Source organism: Lipophrys pholis, assembly GCF_963383615.2.
Source record: "Lipophrys pholis genome assembly, chromosome: 5".
NCBI classification, from domain to species: domain Eukaryota; kingdom Metazoa; phylum Chordata; class Actinopteri; order Blenniiformes; family Blenniidae; genus Lipophrys; species Lipophrys pholis.
Window position 1 is genome coordinate 16,587,823 of NC_137628.1, and position 27,272 is coordinate 16,615,094.

The following is a 27,272-nucleotide window of genomic DNA, read 5'->3' on the forward strand; positions in this document are numbered from 1 at the left end:
CTTGTTCCATGTGTTGTAAAGTTCAAGCCTCTCTGTTGGTCTGGGACTGTCAACTAACTCCAGCGAGAGGTTGTGGATAGATTTCCTGTATGACACAGATCCTTCTATCCAGGTTAAGTGAAGTGTTGTGTGAGGGGCGGGAATTAGAGTGGATCCCGGGGTGCAGTTGGTTGCGGCTGTCCAGGAGAGACGGAGAGAGGAAGGAGCGCGCTGGTGAGAGAAGAGACGCACGATCCGGATCCAGAAGAGACGCGTACACCTGTGACACCAAGCGCTTCGGGAGATGTGAAGAGGAGTAATGTCAGTAATCGTGTGCCTCTCTGGCACCGAGACGGTGCCACCTCAGCGGTGAGGTTTCGTGGAGAGCAGAGGAGGAGCAGACACAGGCGGGCGGGCGGGCAGGCAGACAGGTGCGCCTCCGCCGCCTCTTTCGTTTCCTCTCGGTCCTGTCAAGTGGCGGAGCCATGGAGACCCGCAAGGAAAACAAGGTGAGAAAACAGCCCATGAAACCCAAAACGACCAAGCGGAAGGAGAAGAAATACAAAACCGGGAGGTTCATGAGGAGGAAATCGCTGCGATCTTTTGGGAATTTCATGGGAAGGATCCTTAAAACTTTAGGCACTTTGGCGCACTTTGGCGACGCGGAGAAGCCGGACGCGGAGGACGACGACGGCGGCTTCGGGCAGAGCGCTTCGGGGGGGTTCAAAGACGACAAGGCGCAGGTCTCCAGGGAGGGCACCGTGAAGAAGAGCTCCACGGCGTCTTCGTCCTACGGCTCCGTGAAGGACCGGCTGTCGTGGTGCTACGGCGACAAGACCCCCGGCGTGCTGGGGCTGAAGAACCACGGCAACACCTGCTTCATGAACGCCGTGGTCCAGTGCCTGAGCAACACCGACCTGCTGGCCGAGTACCTCGGGCTGGAGCAGTACAAGACGGACGTGTGCCACCGGAGGCTCAACGGGGCGGTGAGGGGAGAGGAGCCGCACGCCGCCCGGGGAGAAGTGACGGAGCAGCTGGCGTCGCTGGTGCGAGGGCTGTGGACGCTGGAGTACACCCCGCAACTGTCCGTGGAGTTCAAGGTGAGGACAGCCGCTGTCTGGCAGCTGGATGTCAGTGTCATCTGCATCACCTGGCCCCGCGCTTTTGGCTTGAGTTTGTTGTTTCAGCCCACAAGTTTGCAGGAGTTTCCTCCAATTTGCATAATGAAAAACCTGATTCCCGCTTGTATCGATTCAAATTATACTAAAACACAGATTCTGATCATTTCATTGTTATTTATGAGGCAGTGTATTTACTGCATTACTTCTAAAGTTAATTGTTAACTGTTCCAATTTGGTGGTGATTAATATTTGATTAATTGCATACAGCCCTACGAAGGACACCACCTTAAGGTATTATAAATAATCACAGACTGAATGACTTATTCCAAACTTGCACTCAGGTATTCCATCACTGAAGTACTGGTGGGTTTCAGTGACTCCAGGCAAACATAATTAACCTTTGTAAGGTTGTTTGCTGTGTGTGCTGCACTCAGTTCACTTGGAGCGAGCTACAACAGATTATAAAGCAGAAAGCTGTTGTTAAATTGGATTTACTCATACATACACATATGCATGTGTTTCGGTCGTACTTGTTGCTGTACAGCTAGTGTTCTGCTACTAGCAGGGTCTCTGTCAAGAGTATTTAATCAGAATTGTAATCACTACACCTCTGTCTCGGTTGGCAAAACAAATATTTGAATAAAAACGTAAGTATGAACCTGACGGAGTAATTCAGAAGTAAACCTGAGTCCAAGTTCTGTGATTACATAAGTGATTCACTGTTTCAGAAGAGGTAAACAGTCATGTGAAATGGTGATCATAAAAATACCCTAACACTTTATGACTTTGTTTCAACATTTTATTGTTGCTTGTAGAAGTAGTGTCCCTTGAGCATGCATACCATGTGGTTACTTATTACACTCAGGCTGCAGTGTCTCTGCTTGATTGACCTGTTTCAGCTCTTCAGGTGGTTCGTTTGCATTCCTCTCTGTGTGAGAAAAGACAAGCACTCTTTTCTTACAGTCAACCAGTTCAATGTTTACAATGGCAGTTTTGTGTCAGCATTGTGGCTGTATTTTTTATTTTATTTTTTCAACAGTTTCTTTATGTGTACATATACAGATTTTGACAAAAGTGTTTGGCCACACCTGAACTACTGAATTTAGTGGTTTCAGTCAGACTGCCTCACCACAGGTGTATCAAAGCAAGCACAAACTAAGACATTTTAAACAATGCAATGTTTAAAACCCTTTTCGATTCCAACATGACTGTGCCCAAGGGCAAAAGGAAAAGTCCATAAAGGCACGGTTTGATAAGGTTCCTGCAGGAGAACTTCACTGAGCTGTGCAGACCTCTGAGCTGGAGATTAAGAGTCAGAGCTTCTCATCCAACATCAGTGACTGCACTCATAAATGCTCTGAAGAATGAATGGACACAGATTTGTGCTCCATAATATTGTGTGAAGCCATTCAAGGACCGGTGGAAGTTATTTCTGAGAAAGGGGTGGCGATCTCCATTTAACTATACAATATATTGCCAAAAGTAATCGCTCATCTGCTTTCCCATGCATATGAACTTGTTATGATATGACATCCCATTCATCCCATTTTTAAACTACAGGATTTGATGTGACGTCGGTCCACCCTTTGCAGCTATAACAGCTTCAACTCTCAAACAGGAAAGCTTTCCACAAGGTTTAGGAGAGTGTGAATTTCTTACTATTCTTCCAGAAGGGCTTTTGTAAGGTCAGACCCTGATCTGGGAAGAGAAGGCCTGGCTCCCAGTCTCTGCTCTAATTCATCCCAAAGGTGTTCTCTTGGGTTGAGGACAGGACTCGCTGCAGGTCAAGTTCTTCAAACTGGTTCATCCATGTCTTTATGGACCTTGTTTTGTGCACTGATGCTTAGTCATGTTGGAAGAGGAAGGGGCCATCTCCAAACTGTTCCCGCAAATTTAGGAGCATGAAGTTGTCCAAAATTTCTATGGCATTTTGAAGATTTCTGAAATCTTTTCACTGGAACTAAGGGGCCGAGCTAAACTCCTGAAAAACACCACCATACCATAATCCCTCCGAAACCAAACTTTAGACTTAGTACCGTGCAGTCAGACAAGTATAGTTCCCCTGGTAACCACCAAACCCAGACTAGTCCATCAGATTGACAGCTGGAGAAGCGTGATACGTCACTTCATTCTGGTGGCAGTGTGATTTCCACCACTGCATCAGACACTTTGCATTGCGCTTGGGGATAAGGCTTGGGTTCAGCTGCTCGGCAATGCAAACCCTCCATGAAGCTTTCTACGCTCTGTTTTGGAGCTAATCTGATGGTCACTTGAAGTCTGGAGGTCTGTAGCTATTGACGGCATAAAGTTGGTGACCTCTGCGCACGATGCACCTCAGCATGCTCTGCCCATACTGTGTGATTTGTTTGTTGGTTTGAGGCCTTCCTCTTTATGACTGAGTTGCTGTTGTCCTCAATCACTTCCACTTGCTGCCAACAGTTGCTTGAGAAATATATCTTATTGAGCAAATTTCCCAGCTGAACTTATTGCACAGGTGGCATCAGATCACTGCACCACGCTGGAATTCACTGAGCTCCTGAGCGCGACCCATTTTTACACTAATGTTTGTAGAAATAGTCTGTGTGCCTAGGTGCTTGACTATATACACCCGTGGACATGAATTCAATGATTTAGACAGCTGAGCTACTCCTTTTGGCTACGTAGTGTATATCAAATACACATGTGGTCAGATACACAATAAATGTGCTATCTGTGTGGTTAAAAAGCAGTGTTTCTTGAGTGGAGGATAGTCAACCAGCACACTTACACAGGAGTAGCTGCTCTGTTACATCGATAGCCTGGAGGGAGTTATCGGTGATGGAGTATGAAACATGTGCACACACACACACACACACACACACACACACACACACACACACACACACACACACACACACACACACACACACACACACACACACACACACACGAATGGGCTTTCCGATAGTATGAGACACTGTTTATTAATATTCATGCCCACGACATTGATGCGATACTGCTTCTCATCCACAATCATGAGTCAATAACAAGTAATCAAATATAAATGAGTTTGCAGTGCATTTTAAAACTGTCAGGGAAAGGCAGTGATTCATCCAGCAGAGAAGCAGGATGCGGTTAAGATCTAAAAACTACATTGAGGCATGTTTTGTAGATCATAAATGCTGAGCCCCTCAATGTATGTGAGATCCCACCTACTGTTCAGTGCAGCGCCAATCAAGTCTCTGTGGTCTTTAAAATACTAATCTTAGATGAAAACTGTTAAAAAAAAAAAAAAAAAAAAGCCCAATGTATTTCTAAAGATTTGTGGATGTTTGAGTTTGAAGAAAAGAAGTCAGAATGAATATGTTTTTGAGTATTCACCCTGTCTGAATGGGATTTAAATTGTAGACGCAATGATAATTGATTCCTCTGACGGGCCGTTTAACTGAAACACAGAGTATTGACCTGTATTGTCAGACGGTGTGTGTCTGCTTGAATAGATAGTTAGTGTTCTTTATTTGCACTAATATTCTCATTGTGGGCTGAAAAGGAAATGTCCTTCACTTTAATTTTGTCTTTCTCACCCCATTTCACTGACACACTGATTTGTGTCTGTCTGCTTGTCAGGGGAGAGGATGTTTACCCGAGCATGTGCATTCAACCTGGAAAAGGAGGATTGCCCCCCCCGCTGAGATACCCTCCATGTTGTTGGAGACAGATAAAGAGAGAGGTGGTGACATTGCTGGGAAACAAAGTGCTGTCCTTGTGGTTCTCATAAGACCCCCCTCTCGGCTGTAATCTGAAAAAATGTGACAGACAGCATGATTGGTATTGCCAAAATTTGCTCACTTTTAATGGGAAACAATCCTGCACAAAGGTGCAAAACTTTTTCTGACGTTAAAGAGACCCCTCTTGTACTTTCCCTGTTGCCGTTTGAGATTACGATTAGGTAATAAGTGGGAAACATGGAAGTCACATGTCTCAGCTGAAAATATCTGAAAATGCTAAGAGTTTATATGATGATACGGCAATGTTAAGTCACCTTCTAAACGCCAGATATACTTTAAATGAAACATTTGGTTACAAGCTGTAGCTATTCAAAATCATCCTGGGAAATGGTGCTATGAGTCAGTGAGATATTGGTCCAATTTATCGTGTTGTAAAATGTCAACATGTTTCAGCCACTGAGGAAGAACGATGTGTAAATCACTAGACCGTTTTATGGTTATGTTCTTTTTATTCCCAGAGGTGCTTTATTCATCATCGGATAATTTAAGTGGGGAGAGGAGAATTTGCTCTCATGGGAGCTGTTTTCAGTTCAGACAATTCAATCTGTTACATCATTCTGGAAGACATACAAGCATTTATTCAGGAATCTTAATGATCTGAAACTGATTTTCAGGGAGATGACCGCAAACGTGTCGGTAGTTCACAGCCACTGCATTTCACTTTGAATTTTTTAAATATTTTGAATTGCCACTGTTGTGTGGTTTTGTACGCCCTGTTCCTAACACTGTTCAAAAATAGGATGCATTGATTAGCAATCCTCAGGAACCGATGTTTTCTTCACGTTCTCAATTAATGGAAAAAATATTGACTTGATTTGAAATGAATGGCATTTTTCTAAAACTATCAATCTAAGACCATCATTGTGAAGCACTATGCAGCCAGCTCAATCAGTGGAACAGCTCTGTATATGTGAAATGTACTCATCATTTTTAAACGGTCTGCAACAAAATCTTAAATCTACTCCAACCATGAAGCCTCCACTTCTGAGATTTAACACTGAACAAGCCAGCTTTGCAACAACAACATCAAAAAGGATCATTAAAAAAGAATGTCGCTGCTACTGTCTAATAATGGAAGGACCAAAGCAAGACAGAAAATGTAATCCGTCGTGAATGGTCATACCCTTGGTTTATTTTAAGTTTGGACACCCCTAGCCTACACACACTTTGCAAGGACACAGGAATGTGTTTTCACTAACAGGGCGAGAAAGGAAAGGCGTCATGCTTCTGTCACAGTCATGGTTTTGGGAGCGCTCTCTGCTTGTTCTCCACACATCATCTGGGCAGAATTTCTTTTCTCTGTGGTGGTTTTCGACAACTGCTGTGCCATGCCATCTCCTTCTAGAAGTCCTGCACTTGAGATTTTTTTGAAGTATGACGTGCCCTGGCCACGACTGACTTTGTTCCTGCCACCTTGTGTGAACGAATACACGTCCTTTCAGTGTTTGTGTCCACTTCTCGAACATGTCACACACATATGGTAAAAGTGGAGTGTGTTTGTCCAGTGATCTCTGGATTTCTGTGATTATTCATTCTGTTTGTTTCTCTTGTTTCTTTTTTCTTTTTTTGTACATGTTTGGAAACAAATAAATAAATCAATTATCCAGGAGGTGAAAGCAAGCTTTTTTTCACTACTCATTAATGCAGATTTGCTATACAGCTGTTAACTTTGTCTGGTTTAACGTTGCTTATTTTACTTTAATAAAGCTAATTAATTACAGTCTATTATACTGAAGTGGTGAGAGAAAGTAATTGCCATTTTGCCAATGAATAAGCGCAATAAGACCAAAAAGACCTATTTCTTCATTTCCTCAGAAACTTCTCAATTTCCCACTGGGAGGCTCCCAGTCTGACCGCCTTCAGATGCATTTTTCCCACTGGAAAATGGGACCTTTGCCAATTCCCACTCATGATTGCACTACAGTTTTAGATTCATGACAAGAGAAAATCATTGCGTCCTGCTAAAAGCTTTTCCCAACTTTTTGGAAATTGGTGTTGCGTGCTCCTATATTCAATTCACTACTCATTGCAGAGTTGCCCACCTGCGTAGCCTCATTAGGTTTCCATTACCAGACGTGACAATTTCTCTACGCTTGAGTTTCATTTTGCAACATGCCCCTGAATGCATGCACGCTCCCAAATGACAATGATCAGCCTTATAGAGGTGCTGAATTTAAAGGTCAGAGTTTCTCGTTTCACCATTATTGCTTCACTACACATTTGATGTTGATGAAATCTGGAGGGATGAAGTTTCCTTTTATTGGTTGCTCCAAAAGTTGTCAACATCAGTTCAACTTGATGATTGGACAAGATTTCGTTTACTTTTTTTTTTTTTTTTTCCCCAGCTTCACGCTCCTGACCTAAACTATTACCAGCCTAGTTACCACTTTAAAAAGTAGTCGAGTGGAGTTTAACTTTTTAAGCTCAGCAGGATGGAAGCTCTTTGGACCCACTCGGGGAGATGAGGCCTGGTGTTTTAAGTCGTCTTGTTTGTTTTGGGAGTGCAGGTGTGACAGTGAAGCAGGACAGCGAGAGTGATGGCTTGTTTGCCCTGTCTTGTCTCTGTTCTCCTTCAAGGACCTCTCTCATTCAGGCTCTCGGTGCCGAGGATAGGTTGTGCACACATAAAGCAGTGGGGACATACGCCACCTGGACCTGTCTGTGCTGAGTTGCACAGAAATGCACAGTGGGGCTGCCTCTCAATTCAGTTTGATTGCAGAACTTCTGCAAGTGAACAGATGGGACAATTTTTGGGAGATTATAGCCATATACATAGTAGACAATGAGACTGAAAAGAAGATCATTTGCTTTGAAGCACATCAAAGCTGTTTACATAGCAGTATCTATGTTCATAGTTGTTGAAGGGGAAGTAATAATAACACTTCATTTAGTACTTGTAGTACACAAGGTGCACCCTTTGCGAGCATGCCAATAGAGCCACTGTATGTGCTTGGGAAGAAGCATATGGGTCTGTGATACATCCAGTGATTTATATACCCAGACTAAACGGCATAATGTTGGAACCTTATAGAATCAATCAATTCTTTTCTTGTTCCGGGAGGCACAACTTTGATCACTCAATCGTAGAGAAATAGTCTGCTTTACCTCAGTGAGGGAAGGCACATGGAGCTGGCATATGTTCATACAGCTTTGATGGTGTGACTGATGCCTCTTCGGCTGTCGCTCGTGCACACAGCAGCGAATTTACTGCCTCAGCTGCGAATCTGAAGAATCAATTCCTCGGTTTCGGCTGAGCCCAGGGAGCCTTTGCTGGCCTGTAAACCATTCAGAGGTGATTATTCCCATCGCATCTCATCCACTCTTATTTTTCACTGATCTCCTGTAAGTCCCACGTAGTGGACGTCTGCGGACAAGCAGGCTTTCCGCAGTCTTGACTTTCTCACACCATTATCTGAGGATTTCAGAGCTTCGCTGTGTCGCATTGAAACGCACGTCTGCTTTCAAGATGTCGCATTCCCATTTGCCATTTAGAAATAGCTGCATGTTCTCCCATGTCTAGGAGTTGCGGCCAGTATGGCCTCGCGTGACACATTGAGTAGCAGGCTGATTTTGTTTTGAGTTGGATGGATAGTAGTAGGTAGAGGCTGGAAACGACAGGTGCTCCACTCGTGTGAGAGGCTCATTATTGTGTGTGCATGTATCTGTGTGTGTGGACGGTAGTGGCGCTGTTGTGAGGATCTAAAACTGTTAAAACAACTAACATTGTAGTGTTCTGTCTTCCCTTTGAGGATAAAAGTCCCCCCCCAAAAAACCTAACAGTTTGGGTTACAATATGATTCATGGTTATATTAAAATCATTGTTGCATTGAGATGGGATGGTAAGGATTAGGCAAGAAGGAGAGACCATTGAGTTGAGAAAAGGTCTGTGGTCAATAAATGGAACTCAATGTAAAGTCACCTGAAGGGTGGGAAATACATCATACAGAAACGCGTGTCCTTTTGTGTCTGTTCGTTTACCTGAGGAAGCTGCGCTGACCGGAGCTCAGCTGCTGCTGATTAGTGAAGGTAATGGTTCTTATATGATGGAGAGGAAAGAAAAAGATAATAGAAAGAGAGTCTAGAGGAAATGGGACACACGGGTGTCTGTATATGTGTGTATGTTGGAAACTGAAGGGGGAAAAAAAAGAGTTGTAAAAGTGGAGGCCTTGAGTGATAACTGCCCTCCGCCTCATCCGTTCCAACACCAAAGGTGAGTTGCCAAAACTCGGCTGCTGAAAAATGAAACGGCAAATGGGGCAGTAAGTAATGAGAGATCCTCTCCAGCTCGTTCCAGACAAATCTGGAGAATGAGCCGTATGTTGGTCTGTTTGGGGAAACGAGAGCAGCTGCATTTCCTCTTGAGCTTGTACCTTGGAATAATTTGTCAGTATTACTCTCTGTCTGCCACTAAGGAATCCCACCAGGCCTGTTTGGCAGGCTGGACCACGAAGAAGTCATGTGGAGCAAATGGGCTTTTTAAGGAGAGGAGAGGAGGGTCATTTGCTTGATGTATGTTTATTGTAAATTGTTGCCCTGCCAGCACTCTGATCCGTCATTGTTTACACAGAAGTAAAATGGATGTGATGAGGACACAAGGGAGCAATGGTGTCGGGTAAAGTGAAGGTGGTGAGATACCAAACAAAAAGAGACATTTGGATGAAGGAGCGTCTGCTGACCGTTCGAGGAGGTCAGAACCTGCAGACTGCACACATCATTTGTAATTCTCTTATCTTAACTTCAGTGATTTATTTTCATTTTGTAGAAAGAGCTGTGTGCCCTTTTTGGTTTTATTCCCCTGGCTAGAAATTCAATGGAATAAACTTCACAGAAATAAGGGCTTTTGCTGATGTGTGCTTGTCTGTAATATTGTTTGCTTTGTATTTTGCTTGTGATTAGATCCCTCTACAGTAGGATTCTGTTTACTGTCAGTTGAGACAACTATGTGTATCATCAGAAAATACACTCAGAAATTATGAAGTTGTGGTGTCCCAGCAAATAGAATGACACGAACACAAACATTATACAATGTAAGATTGAGCATGATGATTTCTAGCCATCTTTGCCATTGTCTTACAAAGATTTCTTGTTCTATTAAATGAAACTGTTTGTTTTTTTTCGTCCTCAAGTGTAGGTTCTTCTTGACAATTTTGTGGTGATAGCTTTTGTGAGAAGTACCCCTCTCAAACTGCATGTACCGCACAAACAACACTATTGAGAAAAACTGCTCTGATTAGTGACATGATGTGTGACTCCTTAAAATTTTGCGCAATTTCTCTGAAGTACTTCATCCAAGCTGGAGTTACAGTGAGCTGGAGCCCATCCCAGTTGGCAAGATGGACAGAGCGCCCTTTGGACTGGTGCCATCAGTCAATTACTAGACTAGTGTGGTGAGACAGACAGGCACACCAACAACTACAAGCAAATTCGATTTGCCACTTAACCCATCCCAATGTTCAGATTGTGTTGGGCAACTAGAGCAATTGGAGACCGGGAGAAAGTGGAAACCCCACATCAAGGCTAATCTTGCTATGAGGCGAGCAGGCTGACCCGCTGCACGACTGTACAACCTGTTAAAATCCATTTGTACAGAGAAAACATTGGAGTCACACTACCAACAATTGCTTCCTTTACCCTCCTCAGTGAGTGAGGACAACTCTTATGTGAGCTTGAAATCACGTTGTTGGTCTAGACTAATCAATAAATCCCACAGTAGGCTCAGTACTACCTCAGCCTGACCCCTCCACCCACCCCTGGTGTCTCTCTAACTACTTCTGAAGAGTTTACTCAACAAACACTTGCTCAGGTCGGCTCCGAGCACTGCAAGTGTTTGCACAACAACTCAACATTTCAACCCGACTGCTATTCTTTCCTCTGTATCCCCAGACAGGCTCAGCTGCCGGAATTCCTCTTCTTTTATTTATTTATTTTTTTCCTCTCTCTTTTAAAGTAAATCAATTAACTACAAAAAGGAGGGAGAAAATGGTACCTGGGGAAAATACAACCTTGTCATTTCGCCAAGTGGCTTTGAGCCTGTGTGGCTAATTTCACCAGAGACACTCTCGCAGACAACTCGGTAAACAGATATCAGAGAAATGAGCAAAACAGCCACTCCCAGCTGTGAGACACACAGACACACATGTGCACACACTTAAGCGGAGAGGAATTTGTCAGAGCGAGAAAGAGCGAGAGAACAGCAGAGACGAATCCAGTGCAGAAGTCGTCCTCTCGTCTTCGCGAAACCCTGCCTAACCTCCTGGTTCCAGCGGGTCTCGCTGCTCAGACTCAGTCTGTAACCTTGAGAAGTCTCCTTCCCTCTCTCATCCTTTGCAACTTTCTCCTTTTTTCTTTTTTTTGTTGGTGATGGCTGTGAGAAATTGCGCTGCCTGTGGTCTCTCACTTTTCATTTGTGGACCTGCCACAACTGTTGTGCCCTTTTGATAGAGAGAGGCAGAAGAGCCGCTCACCGGTGTGTGGAAACTTTGCCAGCATCCACTACTCCCTCTCTCCATCTGTCCCACATCCCTTCATCCCCAGTCAGTGCTTCCTCATAGTGATGAAGCTCATTAGCGGGCTGTCTCTGTCAGGTAGAACAGGGGGAGAGATGGGGGTGGCCTCCCTCCTGTGTTTATATTTAGCTGCTGGGATACTGCAGGTATGATGTGGTGATTTTTAATGAGGTACGGAGCGGAGTGTGGATCCCGTCAGTCACACACGCCGGAATGAGCAGAGAGAAAACGACAGCCAGACAGAGGTAGCCACTAAAGTGCGGCGTTAATATAGTCATTAGTTTTGTGCGTCTGTTTCTGTTCGACTCATAAGCTCTCTACACTTTCTCCCTAATTGAATTAGACGGACTGGCTTTTTTGTATGTGCGGGTAACACCTGTCACATACTTGGGATATCTTTTGTATGAGTCATCCGTTTCAATGCAGTCGGTGTATATCTGTGCTTCTCCCCAAAAATGTTGTTGGACAAAACAAATGCCTTCTGAGTACTTATGTGCACAATGTTGTTTGGTGATACTGTTGCGCTGCCAAATATACAAATCCTAGTCGGACATGTAGAGTTTTTACATTGAAGCCAATTCATAAACCAAAGCAGTTGACAGATGTCTCGAAAAATTAGACAGAGTAAACACACAGGAAGTTTAAAAGATCTGAAATATAAAACCAAAAAGTTGACACAAGTGTCCACTTTGTTGTGGAAAATTGATTGTTATACTCCTGTCAACATGCAGGCTGGAGCGTACCCGAGGATTGAGTTTTCTATGACGATTTATCCTCTGCTCACACTTTTATCATAGTTTGGGTTACAAGCTGGAGTCGAGCCAAGCTCACACAAGGCAAAGGGAAGTATGTGGTCCGTTCAGCACAGCTAACACACACACTCCGAGTACCTGGAGAAACACCCATCAAGGATTACGGGGAATGTGCAAACTCCATTTTTTTTTTTTTCCTGCTGAGGATCCCAAATTTAAAATCAGTGAAATATGTTTTCATACCGTTTTTCTTCTGAAAATGTCTTGAAAGTCACCCTTCTTCTGTGACTTGTGTATTTTGAATTTGAAACTTCTTCATCTATTTGTACATCCTGATAAATATGTTGGTTCATGATATTGTGGTGTGAATGATTATTTTAATAAAAACAAATCACACAGATTCAACAAAATGAACAAATGGTGAAGATCATTTTTGATTCATATGAAATGCTTTTCTAGATCTTTGCTTGTGTTTTGTGAGTTTTGAGATGCGTCATGCTTCTTGATAAAATATTAATCCTCAAATAATAACAGTGCAATAACAACTAACTCTAACTGATGTGATATGTGTGCTTCTTCCTGCTATTAAGTATCAGAAGTGTATTGCTTCCTTTGTCCTACATAATATGTTTTGCCTAGTATTCCTATACTTACTACACCAAACCATAAATCATTCATTAGTTTAGGAAAAGTAACCGCTGCACATGTCAGGAATTGTTTTGCTTCCAACATCTTCATGTTAGATTTTATTTCAGACGGGATCCAAAGAGATTTGTGAACGATTTTTTATCACCCAAGCTTATCGTAACCAAACAATGTCTGACAGAAGTTTTTAAATGACTCTGCATTAACTGCTGATAAGAGACAGACATGCATAATTGCTTTTCCGGATCTCCCCTGAGTGCTTGAAGCCTAAATCAGATTTAAACTGACAAGTGATGACATGTGATCATAATGTTGTTACACCGGTGACAGTATTTAATCTCTTTATAAGCCCAGAAATTGACTCATCATCTGCTATGTTTTCTTTCTTTTTAGAGCATAGTGGCCAAATATGGTTCTCAGTTTAGAGGGAATTCTCAGCACGACGCGCTGGAGTTCCTTCTCTGGCTTTTGGACAGTGTTCATGAAGATGCCAACTCCAGTGCCGACAGCAACACCAGTAAGACCAAAACTCATGTCAAGGTGAGTCCACACTTTACTGCTGCTGTTTGATTCCTTGTTCAGGCAAGACCATTGTTTATGATTTAGATTTTGCTTTATAATGTACACAAATCATCACTGATGTCGACTCATTAAGTCAAGGCTGAACAAATTATCACAGTGGACTTTATGAATTTAGAAAACTGTAATGTATGTATGAGCGCTCCAGAATGATGAGAAAAACTGGAGTGTAATTTTTAAATAACTGAGATAATTTAATCCATTATGCTTAATAGTGTAGTCTGACACAGACGCACTATCAGAATAATAACCCATATCGGGGGTTCTTGGTTCCTTTTATTCATTTGTCTGGTGCCTCAGATGTCTTAATTAAAATTGTATAACCTCAGCACGGTAAGATATAATCAAATAGCTCATTTCACCCATCTTTTTTGTCAGCACATTGTTGGCGGAATTGTTCGATTCTTTTTGTTGCGGACAAATTGTGTAGGTGTGTTTGATTTCTTGTGACAACTCACAGCTCAGTGGAGTTCAAAGAAAGGGAGAAATGCACCCATTAGAAATGCATTTCATTAGTAACCTCACTGAATTGGTTCTCTGCATACGCTGCATGCATATTGCAAGAAAGCTGCAGAAACTAAAGTAAAAATTCCGGTTGGAGTTTGCCTGAAACTTGCATGTATGACATGACGTTCGCAGGATTTTGTTTTTTTGGAGGGGGGATTGTGAAAACAGATTTAACTGTATTGTCATGAACATGACGATTGTAGCAATATTAAAACTAATTAGTTATTGTTAGATTTTGTGTAAACATTCAGTAACCCATGTCTGTCAATATCAACTGTGCGTAATGAAAAAAAACTGTGCATCATTAAGTTTTGTTGAACAAATACAAAGTTTTCGTCCCACACTAAGCTCATGCCTCATTGCTCCATTCCCACAGGTCATACACTCAACAACAGACCAGTTGCAGAGTGGTGCTTTGTATAAAACTGTTCACTGACTTCAGTCCGGAGAGCTGGAATATGGCTGCACGATGTAATTCAAAATTAGTGGTCGAGTTTGTGTGGATGAAGTCTAAGAAACTAAATCCGTCTAAGAAACTAAATCCGTCTTGCGTACGAAGAAAGTGTTTTGTATGATGGGGTATATCTCTCCCTGGTTATTTCCTAAATCTGCCAGAATAGGTCTACAAGAGCTCCTGATTCTGAAGTCAGAGTTTCATCTCTCTGAGAGCTAATCAGTCGAATTAACAGCCACTCAGACTGAAGTGAAACTTTGTGTTCAATGACTCTTCTCCTGTGAGCGTTAAAAGGAGAAGCTGTTGAAGTGGCGAGTGTGTGTTCCATCGCTCTGCGTGTCTTCGTATCTGCCGCTGATGGGAGACGCTCACCTTGTAACCTTGCACTTGGATAGTTGCCCGGACTAGACGTGAAGGGTTGAGATGGAATGAAGGGCAGACGCATCAAGACAGAGCTGATGACTTTTTTATAATGACTGGTGTCTGGTGTTAATGTTTTCCCAGAAACAAATGGCAGTAAAAGTTGTTTTTGGCAGACAAATGCGTTGGATTGGATTAGAGGGCATCTTGCTGCTTTACTGATTTTCTCTTTTTATGTCTTGATTGTTATTGATATTCTGTTTGAAACAGGTGGAGGCACTTTAAATCAGAATGCATCGTGGGTAGCTCTCGTCTGAGTTTCTTCCCCCCCTCTTGTCATGATCTGAGACTGTAAAAGCTTGTGAGCATCCTCGAATGAAACTTCCGTCAACAGAAACATTTGACGTGTATCTACTGCTACTGTCTGATCTGATGATATAATCTCGGTTTATGACTGCGAAAGTTGGAAGATTTTTGTGATTTGCACGCCTGTCTTGTTTTAATTAATTTAATTGTCCTTCCAGCGGCTCCAAACTCCCTGAGTGGTTTTTAACAACCTCATGATTTGTCTATCATGTGTGTGTGTGTGTGTGTGTGTGTGTGTGTGTGTGTGTGTGTGTGTGTGTGTGTGTGTGTGTGTGTGTGTGTTCATCACATTAAGTCGTGATTAGCGCCTACTGTGACACCCGCCTTGTGTTTAATTGCTCTCGCTAACTATCATCCTTTTCCTCCCATTTCGCTGAGAGTCAGTCGGCGGTAACGTTTGCTCCACCGCCAACACAGGACCTCCAGTACTACTGCACAGGATCGCTACGAGCTTTACTCTCTTGCTGCATTGCCACCCAACGCCGAGCTTCCCCGCTCTGACAGTAGCGCTAATAGAGGCACGCTTTCTACAACATAAACAGCTTAGAGCAGCAGCTCTCATTAGGCTGCCAGTGGATCGTGGCATCATAAAGCCGGCTTTCCTCTGCTGCTGCAATGAGGCAGAGATAAAGAAAAGCTGTGTCTTTTTTTTTTTTTTTCTCATAGGACAAAGAGACATGTTCAAATTCTTTTCTTTTTTTTTTTTTTATGAAATGCTCCATTCATACAAATAGATTTTGCTCCTGCACCATACTCTATATGCTACTCAGGCTCAACATTTGTGGTGACCTCATTGTATAGAGTATTTCCAACAATTGGATAACACTCATGAAGTTAATATTTCTTTAAAGTCAAAATTGAAAAATTACATGAATGTCTTAAATGGAAGTGTCTTGGACACAGGTCAGATCAGCCTCGGTCAGATCATTTTTATAGCTTCCTTTTAAGATATATGTCATCTCCATTGACTCATACTCATTTTATAATTTCTTTTTTTCATTCCTGTTTTGCCGTAGCAGAATACAGTTTGCATATACTATTCTCTACAAGTGCAGAAATATACTGTATACAGCAGGTACAATCTTTTTAAATTTAATTAGTCATTGCCCAAGTATATTTACAATGAACGACATTCGTTCTTTCACACTAGTGACAATCTTCATGTGTAGCTCCAAAACCTGATTGTGATTTCTTTATGAAGTTGTATAATTACCCTGAATAATGTGATAGTTTCTTTCAACGCTCCCTTCTTACATGGGTCATCGTAGCAAGTCACTGCACTTTGCACCATAGACTTCAACTGGGATTTTATTATGCGCTCCCCCAGACCCATGGTCAGTACTCAACCTGATGTGCCAGAATTCAACTAAATAATCATCGGGGGAAAAAACAGAAAAATGCCAGTCTGATATCAGCAAACATACACATACATCTTCTCACTTTCACAGCGACGTGAGATCCCTTCCAGTTTATTTATTGTTGATTTTACACTTCCAGTTTCTGTAGCCTGGATGTTGTTCCACCTCTGGATCGAGAGACAAATATAAACTGGTGTGTATATGTAAGCAGAACCGCCCACACACGCCAATACGTTTTACATCTTTACCACCAACACAGGAGGAAGCTGACTTGCTGCTTTGTCCCACATAATCCCCACTGGACTGCTTCATGGTGCATTTGCTGTGTTGTGACCAGTGTTGCCACAGTTAACTTAAAAAAAGTAATCTGATTGATTGATTTGATTGAAATGTTTATTTTGAATAAGGTACGAAAACAAATAAGGAAAAAATAAAATAAAATTAACAACAAAGTTTTCCTCTCAAATAAATAAATAAATGAATAACAGTAATAATAATATAAAATAAACCAAGAAAAACATCGTCAGATGAGTATTTGAAAAGGAGTGAGAAGAAGTAAAACTTATTTAATCTCACCCCTTGTCCCAAGTAAATAATAAACATAATTACTTCCTTCCATCTCTTACACACACACACACACACACACACACACACACACACACACACACACACACACACACACACACACACACACACACACACACACACACACACACACACACACACACACACACACACACACACACACGTCCTGTGCAGCACATAGAATATATATACATACACGTCCATTCATACATACCTACAGACTACAGACAGACATAAACACCTATACCCAAACTCAAGCCCACAGTGCAAGGAAAGAAACGAACAATAGAAATAACTAAAAAAATAGCCTATTGATTGGCCACACCTTCTTCTTCCTCATACCTTTTGAAAATCATATTTTTATATAGCATTTTAATCTGTCTCATATTTGGACATTGCTTCAATTCCACACTAAACCCGTTCATTCATCTGATTACTAGTTACTTAGTCACATCACCGATTACTTGTTTTTTAAAGTAACTAAGTTAGATTACAAGTAACTTCTTAGTTACTTTCAGCACCTGCCGGCAAAGTCTTTCATTGATTGGTTGATTGATTGATTGAAAATAGGGGGGGGGTTATTGGAATGTTAAGGTTTATTGATGATGTAGTTTGTTCCCATTCTTTTTTGTTTCCTGAACGCACGGTAAGAGGGAGGTGACCTGTGATTGGCTGAGAGTGGAGAAGGGACGGGTCAGGTGAGCGTGCAGACTGCGTGCATGCGCTGCCTGTGTCTGTCAATTTGGAGGAGAATGGAGGCGCGGCCGGGTTCTGTTAAATAATAAAGCGGCTTTGCAGACAAGAAACTCGTCTTGTGGGACGCTACAATAGTAACGCACAGTGACTCGGACAAGTAACTTTAATCTGATTACTTGTTTGGAAATAGTAACGCGTTAGATTATTCATTACTGAAAAGAGTGGTCAAATGAGAGTAAGGCGTTACTCATTCATGCGTTACGGGCATCACTGCTTGTGACTATATCACTATTGTCCAGATGGAGGTCTTTTTTGTGACACAAAAAAATCTGGAAAATATTTTCACAAAGTAAAATGATCATTCATGCTTACACAATGGGGGGAAAAAGAGAAAATGACTGAATCGTGTGCTTTTCAACAGTTTGGTGCTATTGGAAATAGTGTGGCTTTGTAGAGGGACATAGAGACACAATAGTTAAGCAGGCGAGAAGCCACAAAGTGACTTTGACTGCTTTATTTAGCTTGAGACGGAGGATAATGTGGGTCATGATGAGCTGACAGAAACCTTATCGGTGTCAAACTATTTCACATTTAGTGAATGGCTGTTTGCCCTGCTTCTCATCTCATTTCTCCTCTTCATTATTTGCCTAATTGTTTACCAATACCAAGTTTTTAGGACTTGTCTAACTTCATCAGTAAAATGTTAGAACAAGTCAGATACTTTTTTTTATTTATTCAGTGTAATGCGGAAAAACAATACTCTGTAACAACAAAAGAAGCAAGTTTCACCTTAACCTCAACAATTTATATGAAGAAAGCAAGAAGGATATCTGACTAATTATTGATATATTGGTCAGTCCTTTCACTTCACTTAATATTTAAGAATTGATGCCTTACTTGAACTAGTTTCAAATGTAACCCCTTGTACTTTAGTTGTTTCACATTTGCAACTAACTAAAATCGATTAAACTCAGTGGGGTTTTTTTATTGAGTTATTTATACACTGTCTGTGTTGTATACGTTTCTTCAGATGCTTTTTTAAATAATCAAATATTCCTTTCCTAAGACCTCAAAACTTTACTTCAACACAAGTATTGTCAAATTTTTATTCTGCTAAAAAAACAACAACCTGTGTAACCTTCTTGGGGGAGCAGCTTTTTTACATTGCAGGAACTAGTTTTATCCTGTACAACCTGTTCTTTCCTTGCCTCTTCCGGCACATTTTCCGGCAGCCCCTCTGATGTTGTGACATTGTTTTTCGGGGGGTTTCATTTTTATTCCCGTCATGATTTATTCTCTGGAGATGTGTTGCAATTCTGTGGGAACAAGTGTAATGATCTGTTCCTAAAACTTGTACATATTAAAGTTTTTTTTCACCTTTCTCTGCTCAGTTGTTAATGTCGGGAAAACACAAACACCCTGTATGTTCTGTATGATAAAACACATGTGCAAGTTTTGCAAATATAGTTGCAAGGCTAAACAGTTGGCAGATAGTCGAATGCAAAGATGAGAGGTGTGTCTTGGGGAAGTTGCTGTGATGTCTGTTCATCTCTTAAAGGCACACTTGGCACAAAGAGTTGTGTGAGTAGAGGTAAAAGTGTCTCGTCTGTGCTGTGACAGAGACAACCAGACTGTTTGCAGACTGGGCTGCGTTCTACCTCTTACTTAATGCATTGCTCTAATAGATTTAAGTCCCCTCACAACCCCGGGCATTATAAGCGGTTTACACAATGGATGGATGGATTTATTGATTTATTTGGATTTCCACGAGCTACACTCAAAGAGACAGCTCGGCTTTTTGGGAGTCGCTTTGGCCGACATGCAAATTTTAGGAAGGAAAACGCGATACAATTCAACCACACCTATTTGGAAAAGTCCAACTCACATCGCAGCATACTTGGTTATCTCTCAGTTTGTAGTTTATGATTCTGTGCTGAGCAAAAGTGTGTAATTATCACCAACTTGGGATTGAATAAAGTGTCACATTACTGTTCAGTAAAAGCATATTTTGCACCAAGTGTAACTGTGTAAATAAGTGTCACAACAAACTTTAGTAACACACCTGTGTAATAAGCAGTCTGGCCAGTCCAGCAGCTTCACCCAAGCAACATTACATAACACTGTGAGCACACACGAAGGCAGCTCAGTAATGTTAATCCCCTTGCTCTCGCCTCACTGGCTTTCACATCAGCGGCATTCCTTTCCAGCTAAACCAAGACCCCAGTCAAGACTTGGTTTCTCGCACAATTGCATCTTGGCTAATCATTGTTTTGTTTTTTTCTCCACGTTACTGAGAAAGCAGCAGCTCTACTGTAGCTATTCAAATGGGTATATACAAATATGGTGAAAAAAATTAGATTAGTGTAATCTCGATTGGCTCGCATGTAACAGCTTTTGTCTTCCAGTAGGTTTAAAAAAAAAAAAAAAAAAAAAAAAAAAGCAGCTTTGGGTGGGTATAAGAGTGAGAGTGTTTTTCCTAATTGATCTGATGGTTGCAGTTCTGAATATGCTTCTGCCTTTGAGCTGTAGCAGATTGCACAATATTGAAAGTCTTCTAACTAGTGAAAATGTGTAGATGTTTCTGGTGAGGGGAAAAAAGCAACCTTTATTAAAGGAGTGCCATCAATTGCACACTCTCCATCGAATATGGTTAAAAAGTATCTCTGGCTTAAAAATTCTAACTAAATGCCTTTTTAAAAAGTCATCTGTCTCACTCTATTGACAGTAGAGTGGTAGGGTATTATCTAATTCAACAACACCAGTGCTAAAGTATTACGTATGCATTATTCGTTTTTTAAATGTCGATTATGGTCAGGCTCTCAGGCCCAGGAGGCTCGACTGTTGAGATGTAGAGGGGAAAAAAAATTAATAAAAAATCTTTTGGCCCTGAAGCCAAGTGCAGATAGACTTTAAAATCGGGTCAGTGGCTGTGGCAAAGCGAGCGAGCCCTGTTATCAACAGGGACGGAAATAGTGAGTCCGATGGCTCTCCGCCAGGGCGGCAGACATGTCACCGAATGAGACAAATCAACCGAGAGGTAGGGTGATGGGGTGAGGGTGATGGATGAATGATCTGGTGTCTCTCTCTCATCGATGTCAGTCATAAGGACGTTGATGCTCGAACATCACATTTGCCCTCTTTGTTTCAGTCGTTGTAAAGATGGGTTTGGAGACGGAAGGTGTTTGGAGTTTTTACAAAAACAAAAACTTGAAAAGGTGCTTCCCACGCTCACCTCATACCTGATATCATTACGTAGATTTAAATCCAGGCCTTTCTGCATGTAGTTTCTATGTTCTCACTATGTGTGCACGCTTGTTTTCTTCATTAGTGGGCTCTTCAGTTAGGGTTGGATGCCCCCCTCGCACATTGTTAGACCCTGAATTTCGTAAAGTAGTATAGACAATTGATGGAAGATGGATGGATGGAAGAAAGAAAATTGCCTTGGCTTTTTGTTGTTATATTTTTATTATTATCATTCACGTTTGCAATTAGCGTCATATGAAAACACAAGTTTTGGTTTTTATTTCAAATTGAAACTGTTTTTAAATTGAGTTTTGAATTCATCCATATTGGATGCTTCATAACAGCCTGGTTTTACATACTATAATTAATTAATTAGTGATGGTAGTGTTGCAGAGCCAGATGGTGGTTTAGTGGTTTATCCTCTCCATACACGCATGCATTTTCCCCTGGTAATAACTATATTATTGCATGTGTAGGTTTGATTGTCAGTCGGTGAAAGGCTTTCTGCGTTTGATCTGCAACTGTTGATCTTCAAAATTTAATGGGTGCTTCCTTTGATCAAATTTCCAGATACGCCCAATTCTATTGTCGACGATGAAGTTTCTTGTCTTGACTTTCACATACAAAATGCGTGACCAATAATTCTGCATATTAACCCCCCCCATATGACAGCAATGACATTGAATATTTTCTCTAGTAAACATTTTCACCGATAACATAACTGAGCAGATACTCTGGGATCAGTTTTGTTTCTCTTCATTTGTTTCTCCAAGACGGTTAAATGAATCAACAACATGTCGTGACACTTTTCTGTTTCAGGGGGCAAAACGGTGTGATTCTTCCCAGATGCTTGAAATAATGAGCAACTGTTGTTCCAGATGCTCAATTTTCACTCCTGATAGGCCGTGCTTGTTGTGGCAGGCTATTATCAGGATGATATTCTGTAGTCTGAGACTTGCACGGCCTCTATTATAGGGGAGAGAGAGAGAGAGAGAGAGAGAGAGAGAGAGAGAGAGAGAGAGAGGCTTGTGTAACATCCAGTGAAAGATCTTTGGGGAAACCTTCACTGGCCTTTGGGTCGCTCCCTCCTCCCCACATCTGCTCAATCTCACAGAGGTTACATCAAAGCAGCGTAACCCCTGCCACAGCCGCCGCCCCGCACTCGGCCGGCGGCCTGATTTTCGCTGCCAGCGACATTTCAGAGATGCCACAAATTTCTCCTGACAGAGAAGGAGACCAAAGGTTGTCGAAAGTGGCGTTTTGGAGGTTTTTGTTTATTTACTTTACTTTAAGTCTTTCTTTTTGAAGTGCTCTTTTAAGTGCACTTACAGTTGCTGAAATGGAGGGAAATGTTTGATGGTCTCACAGCATGTTGCTGCTGTCAGTTATTTTCTAGCTGACGTGGACCCCCCCCCCCGCATTATATCAACACCTTATCACTTGACCTACAGCATATATAGCAGTATGATATACTGTAGCGGTATGACACTGGCGCTTCTGGGATTAAAATAGTTTAGATGGAGTGGACTGTGTCAACTCAACCCCCTTTTTCTGTCCTCCCACTCTAACGGGATTTACATAGGGACGGGAGGGGCTTTGCTTCTTGTGTGTCTTACTTGCAATGGCTCCATCCATAATTCACTTACCTACTGCAAGTGTCTTTTTTAAGCCTCTTTCCCGACGTGATATCTTGATCTATTAGACAGAGAGGGATGAATGACTGAGTAGGTCTTATCATTCCCGGTCGCTGCACCTCCCCCTTCACTCCCTGAATCTCTTAAGACATAAAGTGGATTCCCTGTTGAAGTGAGTTTTAGATGGAAAAAAAAAAAAAAAAAAGACCTTTTACTTTGCACGGGGTAATCTTGGCTTGTCCTCATGTCACTTCAGGATTATTAACACTTCTAAATGATTGTCGAAATAATATCTACCTTCTGGAAACCTCCAATATTTAACCTTGATTTGAGTTTTCACTTTTTAGATGGCCCATTGCATCATCCCGTAGAAATGCACTGAAGCAAATTTTAAGAAAGAGGCATAAAAATATCAAGTGACAGAGATGAAAACGGGAGTAGGTGGGTTGGCTGTCGTTCAGAATCTGTGCACACATCCAGTGCCAAAATCTGACTCCAGCTTACAAGGTGAAACCCAGGTTTTTTTTTTTCTGTTAAAAGGAAAATGGTGAAAGTTTCTTTAAGAAATCTCTCTTTGAATCAATGAGAAACTCTCAGAAATGAAGAAAAAAATAAAGGCCAGAGGACATGATTACAATTTTTTTTCTTTTTTCCTTTTTGAGGCTCCGGGTTGAGAACAGAATCCTGAAAATGTATGTCACTGAGGTTCCTCCTACCTCCTATGTGTGCAATTTAACACCAATTTTATTTCCAGACTAATGATTTCTTAATAAGCAGAGACCCTGTTAAAATAACAGTTTCTCTGATTGTTAAATCCTTCGTAATTGGCAACAGGTTAGCTGTTCACTTTGCATATTTGTATTGCCAGTAATTTGGCTGGGAAAGACAGTTAATGACTTTTATGAGGCTGAAGCGAAACACCAAATTGTGTTTCACTTCTCTACACTCTGTACATCTATGACTGTGTCAACGCAATTTCAAAGGAGACAACACTACATAGATGAGACTCCTCTCTGACAATGTAGCCTACAGGGAGGAGATCCAGAGACGGGTAGAGGGATGTGCTGTCAACAACTTGGCGCTGGCAGGGCGCACACAGGAACAAGGAGACGGAGTGTTTTCATCAGTTTGGTCGGGGTCGCTCCCATCTAGTTTGGCCTGAACCTCGGATGCAGACCAAAGAGCCAGAAAACATTGTGTCTCCTCGTCGCTCTATTTGTGTTTTTTCACGTCTGTCTTGCTTTTGTCCGGAGCCCCGGAGTGGCCATTGAGAGAAAAAAAATAATAAAGCGTGAATGAGCTTGGGGCTTATTTTTCAACATTTCGGCATTACATTGTGAATTTCTGCTCCTTTCACTTTATTTCTGGGTGTGTCTGAATGAAATGCTTCAACATCGGAGAGGAATGGAGGTGTAGAATGATAGAATGAAGCTCAAAAGCCAATTCTAATGGCAACCTACGTAAACACACTCTGATCGACAACAATAGTCCTCTTTCACATGAAGAGCCATTAAAAGGCAAATTTTATGGCAAAAACAAAATCTGTGCTTTCATTTACAGTAGAATGTAGTTTGTTTTGTAGTTGCTGATGAACCAAAAGTATCGCGTCACGTAGTAGAACGCAATGCAACGCAATGCAACGCAGCCCGCAGACCTCAGCCTGCGGTCATAACGCGATACAAGACCTGGAAGTGAAGTCAGTTACAATGATGTTACGATGAAAAGCGTGAAAAAAACCCACAATGGAACACTGCTTCTAAATTAGATATCCCACGCAGCTGACTGACAGCGCAGGAGCTCTGTAGCCCAACCGTTTGCGAGCCACGGCTCCACGATCGTGGTTTAAATGATCTCATTCCCTCACATTATTAACTTGAGAGAGCGACTTACTATATCGTTCCCACACGTTATTATTATTATTATTTTTCTCTATAACCACTCCGGAGCTCCGTGTTTGCTGTAGATTTCAGAATGCCGGTTCTGTGACTCTTCCGCCTCGTAGGTAGCAATATCTCCTCCCCCAGCTGATGACCTGTCAGGTCTGGCCCCGGTCTGGCCCAGCAACGATGTGGGGCCAGCTTAGCACCCCTTTAGCCCCTCATAGCCCGGGGCTTTGGCGGTGGAAAGACAAAGAACTGGTGCTAAGTCTGGCCCTGGCTCCAAACTAGTGCCTGGTTCTTTCCGGTGGAAAAGCCCCCTAAGACAAAAGAACTGGTTGTGGATTACAGAAAGACAGAGTGAGCTCATCTGTATCAACAGGGAGAGTGTGGAGAGAGTTTCCAGCTTCTTCTTTTTTTTTCTAGGTGCACACACAGACACAGACCTCCGATGACACTCTCTAACACCTCTAGCACCAGGCTCAGCAGCATCTCCTCTTTCTGAGGATCCTGAGGAAGGGTGATCATCTTCTACCACTGGTCCATTAGGAGTGTGTTGATATAGTGCATCTCAGTGTGGTTCTTCACACATAAAGGCACTCCGCAGGGTCATTAACACTGCCCGCTTCCGTCCCTGAAAGACGTGTGTAACACGCGCTGTCTCACGAGAGCAGGCAGTATTCTCAAAAGACAACACACACCCAGGACACCGGGTGTTGGAGCTGCTGCCTTCTGGCAGGAGATTCAAGGCGTTGAGAGCATGGGCAAACAGACTGAGGGATAGTTTTCACAACTGGGTCGTAGCCCTGATAAACAGACATGTGACACGACCATTTGTCATCTGCCGGCCGTGTACAATCGACAGTTTAGTTTTTCCACAGAACTTTATTCACTGTTGTTGTGAAAGCGGTACATTTTTGTCATTTGTCTACATATGTTACATTGAGGAGAGTTGTGCACCAATTTCGTCGTCATACTCTTTGAATGATGACTAACAATAATGATTAATCTTATCTTTAAGGTACTTTATTGATGCTCTTAAGGGGAGATTATTCCTCTGTGTTTGTCCATTCTATCAATAGTTAACCTTGACTTGTCATACTTGACTACTCATTGTGCTGCCACAGTGTTTTGTTTAGGATTTAGGAGCCTTTATCAAGGACCCACAGTCGTGGCTTCTCTTGCTTTTCCAGGGAATCAAACGAATGACGCTCCGTTGACAAGCCCGCTTCCCATTCCAGAAAGTTGAACTCTTCATTGGAATCTCTTGAACTTGAGCGTTTTCACCCACGAGTGTTGAAGCTTTTTCATAATGTGTGTTTTTAAGTTTTAACATTATAGAGATAGTATGATAAAATGACTTTAGAAAATGCAAAACTAACCAAATGGAGTTTATATTTCAAAAAAACAACCTGGAATTGTATTTTGTCAAAAAAGTTTCCATAATGATGTTTTCCCATCCTGTACACAACACGAACAAGAAAATGTGAATCTAACCATACGTGGCTGCTATATATAATTTGTGATGAGTAGATTATGGTAATTTCTGCTTTAGGGTTTGCTCTAAATACCAGTGCTCTTTCACTTGCTTCTAATTTGCACTGGATTTGATTGGACCCTGTTTCCTTGAGTTTCCTCATCATATGTGTATCTGCAGGTTCCACCAGCAGCATTTCAGAAAGAGCTTTATAGTAATTTTACTTCATTTATGTAGCTTTGATTTCGATGCTACTGTTACTAGGTATGAAATAATTAGGTTTATCAGTCATTGGTAATCAGACGAATGTGAATTAATTGCAATTAATCACAGTTTCGTTGAATGCAGTGTCCATGAAAACACAATTTATTGCAGTTCATTCACTCTTTGGGATGTGTATAATGCACAAGTTGATGTCATGATTTTAATGAATTTGCAATATATTGTGCCCGAATTACTAGAATAATTCCTGCATTCAGTCATACTACAATATGTGGGTGTCAACTGTGTGTATATAGATTGAAGAGAAAATCTACAAACTATATATTTTTTAAAGTTAAAGATTATTGTGGAGGTCTGTTGATCGAACATTTATCCAAAGACATTTCCAAACTGCACTAAACATCGACGTTGATACAAATAGGCGAGTAGCCAACAGAGTAGCTGAGCTTCAGAGCCAAGGGATGTGGGAAACAAAAAAACGGACTTTCCACACCCATCATTGGTCCCGCCCCACAGAGGTGTGCTGTGACTGAAATGCCATGCTGCAGGAGGTTATGAAAAATTAAGTGTGTCCTCTCAGGAGGTGAAAACAGTGGCAGAGAGCGAGACGAGCGGAGCAGATCCACAAGCAGCTGCAGCATTAGATTGATTCATGCTCATCAGGTATATCGTACTGACCACCTCCTGTCATCTGCTCGTCCTCTCTGTCCTACAAGCGTCCTTTTCAGGGCTGTGTGTTCATGTGTGACAGTGAGTGGACGTGTTTTCCAAATTAACTTTTTGAATGCTTTCAATGCATCAGTCAGGACAGACACGTCTCACTTTGTTACTTAAAACCTTTTCTTTCTTTCTTCAGTGCATTTGATCTAACTACACTGTAATCATATTGTAGGTCAGTTTTTATCATGGTTTTGTTTTCATGCATTTCTCTGTCCTGACAGTATCTATAAACACACACACACACACACACACATTACCACATGGGGTTCAATTGAGCCACTTCAACAATATAGAGGTGGACGTATCGTGCAAAAGGCTTTTAATGGACCAGATCGTACTCGGTGAATAAAATATTCACTGCATTTCTTAAGAAACATTTAATTAAACTCATTAATATTAAATATATTAATATTTCAAAGGGTGC

The 27,272-nt window shown here is 41.8% G+C and overlaps 1 protein-coding gene across 2 annotated transcripts in view; it reads left to right on the forward strand.

Annotated features, from left to right (window-relative positions):
* Positions 1-27,272, forward strand: part of usp43a (ubiquitin specific peptidase 43a) — a gene marked incomplete at its 3' end in the record, with an annotated part of 121,758 nt that continues 94,486 nt past the window's right edge. Inside the window, exons 1-2 of one of the 2 annotated variants that reach the window (XM_080464622.1) lie at positions 1-1,079; positions 13,164-13,310. In XM_080464622.1, coding sequence (XP_080320748.1) covers positions 465-1,079; positions 13,164-13,310 — 762 coding nt within the window. In that variant the 5' untranslated portion in view covers positions 1-464. The remainder of the gene's footprint in view (positions 1,080-13,163; positions 13,311-27,272) is intronic. The other variant, XM_080464621.1, reaches the window with a different exon arrangement.